Source organism: Periophthalmus magnuspinnatus, chromosome 21 (assembly GCF_009829125.3).
Source record: "Periophthalmus magnuspinnatus isolate fPerMag1 chromosome 21, fPerMag1.2.pri, whole genome shotgun sequence".
In the NCBI taxonomy this organism is placed as follows: domain Eukaryota; kingdom Metazoa; phylum Chordata; class Actinopteri; order Gobiiformes; family Gobiidae; genus Periophthalmus; species Periophthalmus magnuspinnatus.
In genome coordinates this window covers 4,551,114-4,567,496 of record NC_047146.1, presented here as the reverse complement: position 1 = coordinate 4,567,496, position 16,383 = coordinate 4,551,114, and the positions used below count along the sequence as shown (strand labels likewise).

Here is a 16,383-nt window from a genome sequence, read left to right as displayed (position 1 = left end):
CGATAACGTTTAACTAAACTATACTCAACTAAACTAAAATAATAAACTAAACTAACCCAAACTAAAATAATAACCTAAACTAAACTAAAAATAATAAAATAAAATAAAATAAAGTACTAAACTAAAATACTAAACTAAATTAAACCAAACTAAAAGTACTAAACTAAACTAAAATAATAAACTAAGCTAAAATAAAATAATAAATTAAACTAAAATAAAATAAATAAATAATAATAATAAACTAACCTAAAATAAATCAAATATATAAAATAAAATGAAATTAAAAGAAATTGAAATTTACTTCCGGGATCGGAGGGAAGTGGGCGGTCTCTAAGCACCATATAAGGTAAAGTGGGCGGGCCCGTTTTGACGCACGGGGGTCAGAGGTCATTTTGTACGTCGGCGTGCTGCTTTGGCGCCAGAGGTTTCGCGGGGATCAAGAGAAGGAGGCGAAAAGACGCCACAGAAAGACGCAAAACACCACGAAACTTAATTTATCCAAAGCAGATTCTCCGTGAGTTTTACCGGACGTGGAGCTGCGCTGTTTGAGCTTTTAGACTCGGGGGAAGCTGCGTCGTATGTAGTGTTCCCAAAACAGCTCGTGTAAGTACCGCGCATGCGCCATCACATCACCGCCTTTTGCTGCTGTTTGGCTCTATATACAACTTTACTGCAAATAAACAAAGTGCAGAAGCTTTAGAAAACACTCCCGAGGTGAGCTGTGGACGTGTAGAAGCTTCACAGAGACGGTGTTGATCGCTGAAACCAGGGCTGAAGCTGCTAACGCTGCTACACACAGAGCTACACACAGAACAGGACGCATCATGTAACTTTACCGAGCTTTTATGGATCAGTCTGCAGCGAATATCACCCAGAGATTCATGCCGATGCCACACGAGTCTTAAACCGCAGTTGGCTCGAAGGAAACTTGTGTTGATGGTGATGTTTGTGGTGTTTGCACTAGCTGCTCTCAGGCCACAGTCTGCTCCATGTGATGTGGCCTTTTCTTTTCAGTCAGCCCGTCTGCGTCGTTTCACTTGTTTTTTTTTTGGTTAAAATTGTTGCTAAATGTTAAACAAATGCTGATCTAACTCTTCAGTCTCCTCTCTTGTTTACAAACTTTTCTGAAATGGATTCCTGAACTTCTATTTACATTGGCACCATTGGCCAAATCATAAAACAATAGACAGTTTATACCAATTTTATGCTGTCATCTGTGTGTCCATTATTGTTAATTGTTTCATGAAATGCAGTGACATAACAGAATCCATCCATCTATCAATCCATGCATCCATCCATTTTCTTCTGCTTATCCAGGGGGCAAGAGTCACAAAACAATAGCCATTTTATGTAATTTATCCTATTTTCTGTGTGTCCATTGTTGTTACTTGTTTCATCAAATGCAATGACATAACAGCATCAGTCCATCCATCTCTTTTCTTGTGCTTATCCTGAGGGCAGCAGTCTAAGCAGGGACTCCCAGACTTCTCTCACCCCAGACATGTCCTCCAGTTAGCTCATAGGAAACTAGGACTTTTCTTTTCATTCAACTCCTGTGGATCATTTCACTTGTGCGAAAGAGTAATATTGTTTTGTTGTGTATTTTTTTTGCTTTGTTAAAAATGCTCAACAAATGTCTTCAGTCTCGTCGCTTGTTTACCCGTTTTCTGAATTGGGTTCCTGAACTATTTACATTGGCATCATCACAAAACAATAGTCAATTTATGCTGCCTTCTGTCTGTCCGTTATTGTTACTTGTTTTATGAAATGCAATTACATAACAAAATTCATCCATTTTCTTCCACTTATCCTTTTTTATTTTTCTTTTTTTTTTTCAATTATTTATTTTAAGCTATTTTTCCACTATTTTCTTTTCTTATTTAAGCTCGAAAAGGAGTGGTGAGAAGAAAATGTATTAAATCGCATCCCTATCCTGGGCTGGGTTGTGGGGGCAGCAGTGTAAGCGGGGACAACCCAGACTACCCACACCCCAGACACTTGGGACCCCAAGGCGTTCCCAGGCCAGCTGAGAGACACAGTCACTCCAGCGTGTCCCTCCAGTGTGTCCCCGGCGCCTCCTCCCAGTGGGACACACCCGGAACACCTCCCCAGGGATTACACACATAACTGTATTTTGTCTATTGACCCAAACCGTTTATTCTTGTCCAGGGTGAGGTGAGAGCGGGCATACGGGCATAATGATGGCGACAGCGGTCCCTCCAGGTAGCTCCAGTTTCCTGCCTCTCCTTGAGTCTCTGGAGGACGGCGCCGCGGGGACGTCCGGTCAGACCGACGCCTACCTCACCATCGCCAAGTACGACCTCCCCCCCCCCCCCCCCCCCCCAGATCTGTCAGAAAACGTCACAAACTGTTTACCAAACGTTTCAACTGATTTTGATGTTTTTATTTTAGTCGACTGAGTGGAGATGAAGGGCGTCATTTTCTGCCTGCTGTTGAAAAGCACTTTTCCCGTTTGGGTAAAATTATTTTGGTAAGCATCACGTTTTATTTACACATTTAAGCAGGAGTGGATTTTGAATATTTCTAATGTTTTTTTTCTGTTTTCAAGGCTCATATAACCAGTACAAATGTGGAGTTAAGCCAAGCTGCACTTCAGGCTCTGGGCTTCTGCGTCTATCACTCCAACGTCGCCTCGGGAGCCTCAGGTCTTTTATATAAACATATTTGATCTATTTATCTTTTGAAATGTCAAATGCATCTAAATGTTGTACTGTTTTTGATTTCCAGAAACCTTAGCAGAAGAAATACTCTCAGCACTTTGCTCGTTGGTGGTGAAGTCGACAGACAAGAATACATGCACCAGAGCATTATGGGTAATCTCCAAACAGAACTTCCCTTCAAAAATAGTAGCAGCAAAAGTAAGTGTGTGTTTTGATGAGTGTAATGTAGTAATCTGTTATCTTGAGTTTAACATGTAGTGGTGTGACTTTGCTCTGTAGGTACCGTCAGTGTTAAGTGCGTTGGAAAGTGTTTGGAGCAGAGACGACATCCAGTCTGTGGTAATGGAGCACGAAGCTCTCAATGTTGTCATCAGGTCAGTGGGTGTGTGTCTTGCCTTAAAATCATTATTTACATACAACGGGTAGATGTTTTAACCCCGTGGCATATAAGCTTTCACGTGGAAACACCAAAATGATCCACTCTGCACCAAAAGAGGTTTTAATATTGAATTAAATAAACCTGTCTCCATAGAGTAAATGGGGCATTGTGACTTGAAAGGCTCTTTTCTCCAAATGCATTTCTCCCCACAGGGACATAAAAATCTGGTGTGGGTCGGTGCTACTTTAAAACCTAACTTTACAATCTTGGATTTAACACGGTTTTGAAGAATCTTACAGAAGGACTTTTTGAAATCTAATTTCAAGTCTGATTTATTAAAGCTTTAACTCCCAAAAATTTTGGCAACGTTAGAATTTTTTTGGCATATTTTCAGTCAGGTATAGTTTATTGAAATACTAAATAAGATCCTAAAATCCCTTATAGTATATTTTTAATATTTAATATGACAACAAAAATAGTAAATTTTGACCTTTATATAATGGGAAAACTTTTTTCACATTTGTCTTTGCGTAAACTACATCAGAAGTTTAGAATTTATATTTCTAAATGTAAGATTTGTTCCCGTTCACCTGCAGCGTCTCACCTTAAACCTCACCTTGTGTGTTCAGGCTGCTGGAGCAGGTGCCCGCTCAGATGGGCGAGGGGGCAGTGCGCTGGGCCAAGCTGGTCCTGCCTCTGGTGGTGCATTCTGCCTCTAAAGTGCGGCTCAGGGCAGCAGCTGCTCTGGAGATGGGCCTGTCTCTGCTGCTGGAGAAACAGACAGAAGTGGCTGCTATAATAGAGCCGATGATGTCCACTGTACGACTCACACATGGAAACATTTATATTTTGTCCTATTACCCAACATGTTTGATTTTTGTTTTTTTATAGAAATTGATCCCAGAGCTGCAGAAGCTTTTCATGACCAAGAATGAAACGAATGTTCTAAAACTTTGGCCTTTATTTGTGAGATTACTTGGAAAGGTAAGCCTGGTTTTCGTTTGTAATAATGTTAATGAATAATAATTAATTCTTCAGAACTGGATGAGCGGTGAAACGTCTTCACTCCTACAACTTTTAGTCCAGTTACAGATTTAAATTTTTCTTTTACTATGGACCAGACCTGGACTGAGGGATTACACAGACCATTGTTACTTGGAGCATTTAATTAAACTTTCTCTTTACTCTGTTTTCAGCTTTTACATAAAGGAGGTCCTTTTATAAACTCATTGTTACATTTGGAGGAGCAGGGCTTCCGTAGCTCATCTCCGACCATCAAGAAAATAGCTTTCCTCGCCTGGAAGAGTTTGATTGACAACTTTGCCCTTAATCCAGGTGTGAGATAAAGTTTTGAAAGGGCAGATTATTATATTTAATACACATTATTCTTACGGGTTTTAACCTATTTCTCAAAATCTTAAGATATTCTGTGCAGCTCAAAGCGTATGAAGCTCCTCATGCAGCCGCTCTCATCCATCAACGTCCGGACGGAGCCGCTGCTGCTCACCAAGGTGGAGGTCTGGTGGTACCTGGTGGTGCAGCTTGGTCCAAACTTGGCTCCGAACTTTGATGTGGTCAGTAATATCTGCACTACAATGGCTGTTTTTTACTCAGTAGTGGAAGAAGTTTTGTTACGTAAAAGTACTGATACTGGAGAAAAAAATACTTGAGTAAAAGTATCACATGAAAAAACCTACTTGAGTAAAAGTATTAAATGTGGATTTTAATGTCTTTTAAAGCTTCAAATGTGGTGATTTTGAGAAAGATTTGAGCTGATTTTTTGTTCAGCAGAAACGAGCAGCTTTTTTCTAGCTGTTTTTATTTTTATATTTTAGTTTTGTTCACTATATTTTTGAACTAGACTGAAAAGGCTGAGAGTTTATTTTTCACATGTTCATAATTTGAAGTAGAAAGTACAGATACTGCTCTCAAATGTAGTGAAGTAAAAGTATACAGTACAGTACTTTACTGCTTTTATTTCATTACATTTTTATCTAGACTGGTTTATTCTTGTATTTTATTTTAATAGATTCTTTTTCCAGACCAAAGTTCAGTTTGTCTTCATCCCTGACAGTTTAGACTGCTCACTAGCGCCTCAGAGTGGTCACGTGATGTTGCTGTGATGTTATTTGTCAGCTGATTTAAACATATTTTGGCGCCGTCTTCCTACCGGTGGAGGCAGGACGACGGCGCCATCTGCAGTCCGACTTCTTCAGGACAGTATCCCAGGTGTGTGAGAGTAACTAAGGCCCCCTCGTCCCGGTTTAAAGTCCCGTGGGCATGTTTCTGTATTTTAATCGCCCTTTTTAATCCAGGTATGAAAACAAACTAAACCTTGGTCTGGAAAAATAATAAAATAAAATAATTCACAGAAACCAGATGAACTGCAATGGACGCGTTTGTTCTTGATTTAAAATAGTTTGTATCTTTAAACTTCCACTATATAACTTTTCTGGTGCAGGGTTCACCACCTACTAGTTTCCATGGAGATGTTATTGCTCTGCCTGGAATGTTTCATCGAACGGCATTAAACGTGTGTGTGTATATATATCACCGCGGAGACGCCTTTAGGCCACGTTAAGAGTCCGATTTGTGGAGAGGTGAATCCACTCGCCCTGAGCATTCATATTTCTCACAATTCAATAAATGCAAGTTAGAATTTTCATCTTAATACCGTACTGTGGAACATTCCTGGTAAGGCGGCAACTTGAAGCAGGTCAGAAAAGTTACATGTTGTCCGTGCTTAAAAAGGTATGTTGTACATTGAATTTGCAGGTTTCCGTTCCTCTTCTCCAAAGCACCATCGGCTGTGAATCCGTGTCAGTCCCTGGAACGCCCTCTAGAGGCGGAATTCAAAACGGAGGGCACGCACCCGGCACTCCCAAGAACGGTTTGAACTCCTATAACGACATTTAAAGATTTACGTTCGTGTAAGCTGTAGCGTCTGAGACTAAGGTACTGCCTGTGTGCTGCAGCAGGTGGCGCCGCGCTGAACGCCTCCCTGGCCACTCCCCGCATGAACCTAAACTCCAGCGTCAGCGTCTCCTCCAGCTTCCCCTCCATCCAGCTGCTCGGCCTGGAAATGCTCCTCCACTACTTCATGGGGCCTGAGGTTGTGGCTGCTGCAGCACAAAACAAGCTCAAACTCAGCCTTGGTACGAGAATAAATACACAAGACAGAGTAAAATAAATATATACAGGTACAGAACAGGGTAAATGTATACACGTACACACCATTGACTGTATTTATAAACGGACATGGCCAACCTGCTAGTCACCACGTTCTAAATAAGAAGTGATCATTAGTGCATTTCCAGCTCCATCGACTCTGGCTTCAATTCACTTTCTATTGAAAAAACTGTGTCCTCTCTCTATAACTGCTGGTTTGGTCTTAAAATGTTCGTATTAACCCGCTCTACATGATCCTGGGGTTTTTTATTTCACTATTGTGTCTGTAAATCAAGATATGAACATTAAAAACAGACAAATCAGGCGTTTTCTTTTCCTGAGGTTGCTCCCGCTCACGTTAGGAGCAGGTTTGACTGACATCGTTGCTAAGGGTGTTGAAGAGGGCGTTGCCTTCGACAGCCTCACTCTGGATTGGCTCTTTGGTTGCTATGGTACTCGTGGATGGATTTCCAAATGGCAACTCTGCTCCAAATTCGCCGCCGTAACTGCTCTGGACTCGATGAGCTTCATTTGACTGGAGCCGAACGGCGTGGGTGACGTCGCACTCACTCAGTCCACTTCTTTATACAGATTATGATACACACACAACAGAATAAATACAATAAATACACACACACACACACAGAGCAGGATAGATACTAGTCAAAGCTTTGTGGTGTTGTTGTTGTGTCTGGGATGGGGGAGGTGTCTGTGAGTCCCCGTTTAGCCCTGGCCCTGGAGAAGCAGAAGAAAATGTCTAGATCTTTGATTAAACTCTTGAATGTTTATTTTCCCAGAGCCCCTGAAGACCCCGTTTCTGTCTGGCGCTTCTTCCTTTACTAAACACGCTGCTGTGCTCATCACATGTGTCAGAGATGGACTGATCGGGATCGGCAAAGACGCGCCTGGTAAATTCTTTTGACTTTTATATATATACGTAGAAACTCAAATCGAAATCACTTTAGCTAATGAAGCCTGGATTTAGTGCTCTGGGAACTGCTGTTTGGATGTGTTCATAATCAGCAGCTTTTATTTATACATTTATACTTTTGCACTTCTTCACTTTGGTAAAACGCCAACGTCTCAAACAGCGTCAAAGGCCAGATTTGTTTTTTTGTTTTTTTTTATAGTGATGATTATGTTTAGAGCGGGACTCGACTCAACCTTTTGTTTCGCCCCACAGAGCCTCTTCTTACACTTTTATGGGCTAATCTTCTCCGGTTTGTTAACGTCTCCATCGAATCGGGTGAGTCTTTTTTTTTTTATTACCTGCGTATTTACTCTTTAAGTATCGCGGTGTGGCTCCTGCTGCGTGTGTAGCCTCTCGAAACCCTGAGTCCTGCCTGGCAGCGCCACCTAGAGCATTCACAGTGCGCTCTTGTCCGAGATGAAGATCAATTAAGACCTCATCCTCATCCGACGAGCCGCCACTGACATCGTTATCATCAGTTTAAGTCCGAGAGTCCGTGTTCTGATGGACTTTGTGACGACGTGAAAGTCTGAGGGGCCTGTCCCCGATGATGCTTTTCTGGCTGTGTGGTAATATTTCTTGTTCATAATTTCCTGAAGTGTGTTATGATGATTGTTTCTGTTTATTTTTCATTCAGTTGGTTCTAAAAAAGACCGTCAGGGTTGTGAAGTGCTAGGCCTCACTCTTCAGGCGCTTCAGAGTGTTGTCCTGTCTGAAGCTTTACCGTCAAAACGAGTCCTGGTAAGACGCCGTGGAGCTTTTTAACTTTACTTTGCATCATACAGGGCGTCCGAACAGTCTCTACAATTAAAAAAACAAAACAAAAAAAATTATAAAGGCAGTTGGTCAGATATCTTAATCAGACTTGCTCTATTGTACTCAGTGGTTTCCAAAGTGTCTCTATTTAGGCTCAATCATGAAGACAGGACTGGATTTTCTCACTATTTTCTTTTTAACAGAGCTTCATCAACGGTTCAGTCTCATCTGTATCTTTTGCTTTAGTTCAGTTTCTTTTGTTCCATATACAATATCTTTAACACAGCCCCATAAAACCCATGATCCGCGCTGTCGCTTCTCTTGAGGAGGAGCCATTTCTTAGAGCTTCATTCAAAACGATGCCTCTTTAATCAACAGGATGAAATACAAAAATGCAACGTGATTAAAAACTTTTGTAACCACCGAGTACAACAGAACAAATCTCATTACAAAGGCCGTTGATAAGACACTGTATGGACGCCCTGTATTACTTTTGAAATGTTTTTAATACACTTTTCTACGTGTTCTCCCGCAGTTTTTGATTGAGGCGACTGTAAAGGCCATTCCTCCGAGAGTTCTTGCCTCCGCCTCGTATCAAGTCGGGAAAATGGATGTTTTGAACGTGAGCGTCGTCTTTGTAGTGAAACATTAATGTGTCTGTCAATATTAAATGTAATTTCGTACGTCTTTTCACAGGGAACACCAGCTCTGTTTCTCATTCAACTCCTCTATGACAGCAGCATGTTGTCTGCGTATGTTGAAGATGAGAGGTGGGTTTGTTAGATTGACAAACTTTAATGACACGGTATCGTCTCATATTGTAACTGAAATGGTTTGTAGATTTGTGCAGTGCCTTCAGACTCTGGTGAGCTGTGGTCTGTCCGGGCCCGCCTCCCCTCTGGCGTTTGCAGAGGCCGTGATGAGCGCCATCAAACGCAGCTCGGGGACCGTTCAGAACAAAGAGCAGCTGTGGAAGATGTGGAGCGTCGTGGTCAGCTGCCTAACGGACACGGTCACACACGTATGTTTTGTTTAAACTGGTTCTATAGAATTTCAAGTGGCTTTGTTAAAATAAAACCCTTTTACAGTCGAATGAGGTCAACCAAGGAGATGCTTTGGAGCACAACTTCAGCGCCATGTACTCCGCTCTGATGTTTCCGATGACCCACCTCCTACAGGCCCCGCCCCTCCAACAGGTCTGACCAATCGGAGGGAACGTCAGCCTTTCAACTAAACTGATCTGAACCTTTTTCACTTCTTGTGCAGGCGTCACAAAAGTCACTGTTGTCCACATGGTCCAAGCTGTACAAGGTCTTCGCCCGCTGCTCTGCTCTGGTGATCACGGCAGAGGAGAACATCTGCTGTGAGGAGCTCTGTGCCAAGATGGCCGCTGCAGTGGACAAGGACGCTCTCCTGGTAAAATGGAGGACACTGTTAATGTTCTGCATAGCCACATATTTGTCGGAATCAGTTTGGATTATTTGTGATCTGTCTGTGTCAGGTTCCTTCAACATTAAATGTGGTTTCGAACATTCTCCAAGTGCTTGTTGATAGTGTGGACTTCACGCCCTACACGCCCCATTTTCAGCAGAAGGTTAAATGTAAGTGTTTAAAGTTAAAGATGTTTGTCATAAAATGTGTATTTTATTTTTTGTTTTGTGTGTTCAGCTCCTCACACTCCAGTGAACTGGATGAAAAAGAGGAACAAGGTTTTGGGGAACCTGTCGACGTTTCAGTCTCTGGTGGTTCAGTGTCTAAACGTGTTTTTGGACGAATGTGGCGCCTCATCTGAGGCCCCGGGCGTCGCTCTCGTGTCCGTCCTGTCCACTCTCTTCTCAAATCTGGTTCTGGCCAGTGCAGTGCAAGAGCTGCTGTCCACTGTGGTCCAGCCGCTCACACGGCTCTACAGACAGACTGCTACTGAACCAGCCACGTTCAGCTCACAGTTTGTGACTAAAGTAAGTCTCACGTTCAGGAGCTTTGATCTATTAAGTAACAGATTTTAAAGTTTACACTTTTCATTCTGTTCAGTTGGAGAAGTTCATCTCTGAGGCCCTGAGCTCCCTACAGTCTCGCTCCACTTTGGCCTTTAACTCTGAGCTGCTGGAGCTGCTGTGTCCTCTGCTCTGTGTCCTCTTCTCTCACAAAAACAAGCAGCTCAGAACCACTGTCACACACTTCTGGAACGCTTCCTTTGCAAACTCCATCAGCCTCGTTTACCCGGAGGAGCTCAGGTGAGTGAACTTGTGCAGGTGAAGTTAAAAGACTTTGAGAGATGCTCATCTGTGATGATGTTACAGGCCTATTCTGAGTCAGGTGAAGCAGAAAACTCCCATCATCCTTCCTGGTTTTGAAGTGGTCAGTGTCCCTGATGACCTCAGTGGACAGGATTTGGTAAGTCTGTTACTCGCAATGTTTTCTTGCATCAAAATTTTGGACTAATTGGCCCGAGCCAGTAAAGAAGTGACCGAGTGGGCACGAGTCCGTGTCAGGCACATGGGAGGGATGTGCTCATGGCGAGGGTCATCATCGCCGCTTGTGGCTTTAATTTGTCATTTTGATTTTCCAGTCTGAATGCTCTCAGCTAGAAACAAAGCTCAGTGGCATTCCCATCTCCTCTTTGGGAAAGAGGGATTCACTTTTGGGAAAGACACCTGAGGCAAAGGATCGGACCTCCAGCAAAACATCAAAACTCGTTTCTGTGAGTCCTAAACCATTTCCCCAGGTTCTGATCTGTGATCGTTTTACAAAAGGGTTTCAATCTGTCGTCTGTAACCTTCATCATTTATTAACCTTTCTTGTTTCCTCTCAGACAAAGCTGGACTTTGGCTCTCCCAAAGCTCCTTGCCGAAGCGTCCTGGAGGAGGAGGCGTCTGTGGACTTTGTGTTTATTCCTCCAGAGACAAAAGAGCGAGTTTTGACTGAACATCAAAAGGAAGTGAAGCGAACTAAAAGGTCAGATTTCACTGTTCATTCACACAAATGAAACCTAGTTTTTCAATGTCATTTTATAAATTCCAGGGTGGACATTCCCGCCATGTACAACAACCTGGACGCGTCTTTGGACAGCACAGCGTTCACACAGTACACACAGAGCCAGGACTCAGCGTAAGATGAAGCTCTTCACATTCATCTGGATTCTTATAAAAATCTCATGACATTCAATGAGTTCTGTTGTTTTCAGGGACATGTTGCCGTCAGAGCAAAAGGGTGAAGTTACCAAAGAAGAGGAGGCGTCTGTCAAGGTTTTTGGCACTAATATTTTTGTGTTTTGTCATTTTTCCCCCTCCAGTTGTTGTGTATTGACAGTGCTGAGAGTAAAGCCCATTTTGGTGTTTTCTGTTTAATGGTTCCAGCTTGTTTGGGTCGGACTGGACGGGGTCATGTGGGGGGTGGGCATTTTCCAAGAATTTCCTGTACTCAGCCTCTGATGGTTTCCTTGTGTTTCGTAGACTTCTGCACCTGAGGCGACAGATGGAGCTGGGAAAACAACTGAAGCTGTGCCAGAGGAGACCCAAGACTTTGTTAGTCCAAGAGCAGAAGAGCAGAAGTCATGTGACCAGCAGGACGAGGTTGTCCCGGACTCCACGGATGTGTCTATGGAGGAGGAGGTCCAGAATGAGGAAACGAATAAAGACACGAACTCACAAGCTAATGTCAGTCCAAATACGTCACAGGTGGCATCGGGTACACCGCAGAAAAGCAGACGTCAGCCCTTCATCACTCTGGAGCAGTATGGAGATGGCAAACCCTCGAGCCCCAGCAGTGTATTCACCGGGTCAAAGGTTAAAACGTCAAATAGCCAAAAGATTTCTCCCTCTACTCCTTCTACAGCGGACAGTTTGAACTCCCAAAGCTCTCAAACGGAGAAGCCAACGACCTCAGTTGATACGACACCAGAGTCTCCTCGTTTGCCGAAAGACGGGAAAGAACTAAAAGGAGTGAAGCTGACTGACAGACTTCCTAGTGACACCACCGAGGATGAGGACATGATCCCGGACACGCAAACAGAAACGCAAGCTGAAACCCCAACAGAAAAGAAAACACAAACCGAAATGCCATCTGATACTCCAACTGATACTCCAACTGAAACAGCAGCTGATACTCCAACTGAAACACCAACGGAAACAGCAGCTGATACTCCAACTAAAGAAGAATCCAGCTCTCAGGAAAGCCAGTCCTCAAAACACTCGGAAGAATCAGATGTCGACTCTCAGTTATCTCAGGGAGAGCCGAGACGATCCAGCCGTCAGAGGGTCCGCCCCCTGCTTCCCGGAGAAGATCCCGGAGAGCGCGATGAGAAATTTGCACAGCTCAAAAGAAGACGCACCGCCGAAGATGTCAAAGAAGAAGTTCAAGTTAAACATTACACAAGAAGCAAATGTGCGGAGGAAGACGGTACCAAAGACAGGCGGAGGACAAGATCTCAAGCGGAGAAGGAGGAGTCGAGTCAAACTGGCTCTGGGAAAAGGAGGAGACGCTTCAGTGGTTCTCAGGACTTCGTAGAGAAACCTGGACGGAGGAGGAGTTTGAGGGAGACTAGGCAAAGCGACTCGGAGTCACAGTCTGAGAAGGAAAGTCGGCCGGTGGGAAGACCTCCGCGTAAAAGCAAAGTAACACCTGAAAAGGAGAAGGATGAAGTGAAGGAAAAAACTGAAATGGCAAAGGATGAACCAAATTCAAACGGTTCCGTCACGTCTTCCCTTCAGTCATCACCAGACTCACAGGCCGTGGTCGTCTTGAAAAAAATAGACGGCGAATTACAGCCGAGCCCCAGTGCCACACCAGATAGCAGCGTTTTATCTGAGGTCAAAGTTGAGCTTGAAAAAGAACTTGAAAAATGTCCGCCTGATTGTACGCAAGCTGAAGACGCTAATGTTCTCGATGTAAATCAGGAGGATGCGGTCGGTGATGTCTCCGAACCGCAAGTCGATTCTCAAAGTTGCAGTGCCCAAAATGAGCCTCAAGATGCAGAAACGCAGATGCAAATAACTGAACCTTTGGAGTCGCCCTCTGACCCCACTGCAGATGGACTGTCAGAGGAGGAGGAGACCAAAACAACAGAAGAGCCACAGGACCAACCCCTAGAGGCCAGTGAAGGTGCTACAGCCATTCACGACATCTCTGAAGACAATGCCGAGGTGATGGAGGGTGAGGAGAAGCCCGAAGACCATGTGGTTCACCCGTCGGAGGAGCTTAAAGTAACAGAAACAGATGCTGAAGGGGAGGCGTGCGCTACAGCTGAAGACGACGCGCTCCCGGCCTCCCCCGTGAAGCAGATGGACCCGGAGACACCCGCGGGGCCAGAGGCGGGACAGAGCCCGAGCAGCCTGACCAAAGGAACATGGTCTCCCACGGCATCGCCATCCACCAGTATTCTCAAGAAAGCCCAGAAGAGGGCGCTAGAGGTGGAAACTCCCTCACCCCTGGTCAAGGTAAATTCCTCCATTTTGTGTAGAATATCATTTTTCAATTAAATAAACTAACTATATATTGCTTTTTAGTCCAGGAGAGTGTCGTTTGCTGATCCGATCCAGCATCAGGAGCTGGCCGATGACATCGACCGCCGCAGTCCTGCTCTCAGAACCAGCTCCCCAAGAAGAACCAGGATGGGCATCGGCAGCATCCCTCAGCCTAAAGTAAAAAACAGCTGACGTGTCCTGTATTAACAAAGAAAAAGACTTGATTTTCAAAATGGTTTCTTTCTGTCTTTCAGTTTGTCACTACACCTACGAAAGGCTTAATCACTTTGAGTCCAAGAAATCTGAATAGTCCAGGATACAAGAGCTCCAAGAAGTGCCTGGTAATTACCCACGTGACTTTAAGATTCACGCACTTTATCAGCACAAACCCGGTGACATTTGTCTGTTTTCATTTTTAGATTTCTGAAATGGGTCAAGAGCCTCGTCCTGTGTCTAAAGACTGTATTTACCCCGCGCTGGTCGGCTGCACGGCTCCTGTGGAGGCGGTGCTGCCTCGGATCGCCTCGACCGTGTGGTGAGTGCATAGACTGTATTTGGAGCGTAGCGGCTATAGCTATGTCCATTTATAATACAAAGTGATCATGGACACGCTCACCTCACACTAATAATTCTCAGAACATTCCTCCTGTTGTTGCTCTTCAAGGGACAAAAATAGAAGCAGTGAAATCATTTAAATACTTAGCTTTTTAATCAATTGTTCAACGTGTGTTTTAAAAGAAAGACTAAGACTGAAAATTGGCTTTTATTTTAGGAACAAAGTTATTTTTCTATTTTAATGCAAAGAAGAGACTTGTTGCAACGTTTTTACCCATTCTAGATTGTGGAGATGTTATTTATATGAATGCCCCGACCCCGTTTACCATCATGTCTCTCTGCGATTTATCACAAACTGTAAGACACACCACTGTGAACTGTACAGACATGTTGGCAGCACTGGACACTCAGGCCAAGTCACTGGTACATGTTCATTTATAAAGGGATTATGGGTCTGCTCCGCATCTGCTCTGCCATCACAAAACTGCAGCTTCTTTCTGTCCCGAGTGTCCGCACAGAGACTGGTAAAGTGGCATTTCAATATTCTGCTCCTTCAACATGGAATAATTTACAAAAAGTCTTGAAATTACAAGAACTGACTTCAATAGTTCAGTTTAATCTATGTTGAAAAGTTTGGAAATAAAGTCTGTTTTATAATTGCTTTTAAGAATCCATTTTATGATGTGTTGAAATGTGTGTGTGTGTGTGTGATGTAGCTGTAACTGTGCTGCTGTCTTGGCCAGGACTCCTTTGAAAAAGAAATTGTTTAACCAGGAAAGTCCCATTGAGATTACTAAAGGTTAAATAAAAACAAAAAACACTTCTGTCACATGTCCACTTCTTTACAGAGTTTATCGTTTTACTCTGTGCTCACCCATGTGGATTTATTTTGTTAAAAACCCAGGGAATCTGTTTATTTTTCAGGTCCAGAGGTTTTGGACAAATAGTTAGAGCCAGAAACATCAAAACCGTTGGTGACCTCAGCGCACTTACACCGACCGAAGTCAAAGTTCTGCCCATTCGATCGCCAAAAATCTCCAACGTGAAGAAGGCTCTGAAAATCTACGAGCAGCAGGTTTGTAAACGAAGGCGCACGTTAAAATATATCCAGTGATTTGTCTGACGTCCGGCTGTTCTTATGTAGCGCAAAGGCAGAGGTGGAGATGAGCTGAAGAGTTTTGATGAGACGGAGCTGATGACCTCAGAGGTGGACGAGACCAGCGCTGCCCAAAACCAGGACGAGGACCAGAAAACTCTCGCCTCAGATGCGTTAGGTTTGTTTGAGATAGAAATGTTTTATTTGGTCTGAATCAGGATGAAGAAAACGACTCCTATGACACACTTTTTAAATAAACTGTGAAAATGGGAAGAGTTTGTCAATGAATGTTTAGACAAATGCCAGGTTATGGTCTTGGGCTCGTTTCCATCTGCAGACGCCCAGGTTAATGTTACGAACTATAAAACATCATATTTACAGATGATGGGAGCTGGACAAGGCTTTCTGCTGGAGTAATTTGAAATGGGTTTAAGAATGTGATCGTGTGACGTTCAAGTTGGACTCATTTCAAACCTGTGTCTCTCCTGTAGCCACAGAGCTGGTGTTTGACGCCGTTTCCGCTGAGAAGATGGAGCAGGACTCTTCGGTGCCCGCCCCCCCGGCCCCTCAGACCTCTGCAGACCCAGGCCTCGTGTCGGAGTTGGAGCCCAACCACACGCACCCTCCTCCTGACCCTCTGACCTCTGGAGACCTGGTTCCCGGTGTGGACCTTGTGACTGGGTTGGAGCTCCTCCAGAGCAGGAGCAGCCTGGAGGCTCTGAGCCGCTGCTCTCCTCAGCAGCTCCTCGTCGTTCACCAGCGGCTCGGTGACATGATGAAGGCCGTGGTGCTGGAGATGCACTCGCGTCTGTCCAACAGCCACTCACAATAAGACTCATCTAAAGGACTTTTATTCAAACAATCACTGAGGCACATCTGTCCTTTATCCATTTTCTATTTCCAGCTCATTAGGAACTGCTCATTTTAATCTTTTTTTTTTTTTTTTTAGGTAAGATTGAATTTTTATTTGGCTAAAAAAAAGATGAATATTTTTTTAGAAAAGAATTGAAGCACAGCTGATTGTCTTGGATATTTTAATACAAATTTGAACAGTGACATTTTATAAGACAAACCACAAATGAATGATAGAATAACTGTTCAAACTCCTGTAAATAATGACCTGCTCCCTGTGCGTTTACGTGTGTGTTTACGTGTGTTTTTACATGTGAACACACACGCCGCTGTCTGTATGAATGTAAATGTCTGCTCTTATAAACCTGATTGCCCTTTTACTGTCACAGCTGTAGATTTGCTGCTTCAGGATTTTAAACTATTAAATATTTCAATAAAAGATGTTGTTTGTTACTTGACTTTTC

At 43.7% G+C, this 16,383-nt stretch overlaps 1 protein-coding gene across 2 annotated transcripts; it reads left to right on the top strand.

Moving 5' to 3' along the window:
• The first annotated feature begins 368 nt into the window (after positions 1-368).
• Positions 369-16,383, top strand: rif1 (replication timing regulatory factor 1). Of its 2 annotated transcripts, none has more exons than XM_055230571.1 (35): positions 369-603; positions 2,170-2,314; positions 2,413-2,491; positions 2,570-2,666; positions 2,749-2,879; positions 2,961-3,055; positions 3,690-3,879; positions 3,952-4,044; positions 4,257-4,395; positions 4,483-4,634; positions 5,836-5,950; positions 6,039-6,215; positions 7,026-7,136; positions 7,412-7,474; positions 7,836-7,939; positions 8,490-8,576; positions 8,651-8,724; positions 8,795-8,975; positions 9,043-9,150; positions 9,221-9,370; positions 9,456-9,555; positions 9,623-9,912; positions 9,986-10,188; positions 10,255-10,348; positions 10,524-10,655; positions 10,767-10,909; positions 10,976-11,062; positions 11,139-11,199; positions 11,407-13,389; positions 13,459-13,593; positions 13,671-13,757; positions 13,836-13,951; positions 14,896-15,046; positions 15,116-15,245; positions 15,559-16,383. In XM_055230571.1, the coding sequence occupies exons 2-35, from the start codon at positions 2,199-2,201 to the stop codon at positions 15,897-15,899; spliced, it is 6,315 nt and encodes a 2,104-aa protein (XP_055086546.1). In that variant the 5' UTR covers positions 369-603; positions 2,170-2,198; the 3' UTR covers positions 15,900-16,383. The 2 variants fall into 2 exon arrangements, with proteins under 2 accessions (XP_055086546.1, XP_055086545.1); XM_055230570.1 differs by having other exon boundaries at positions 6,036-6,215.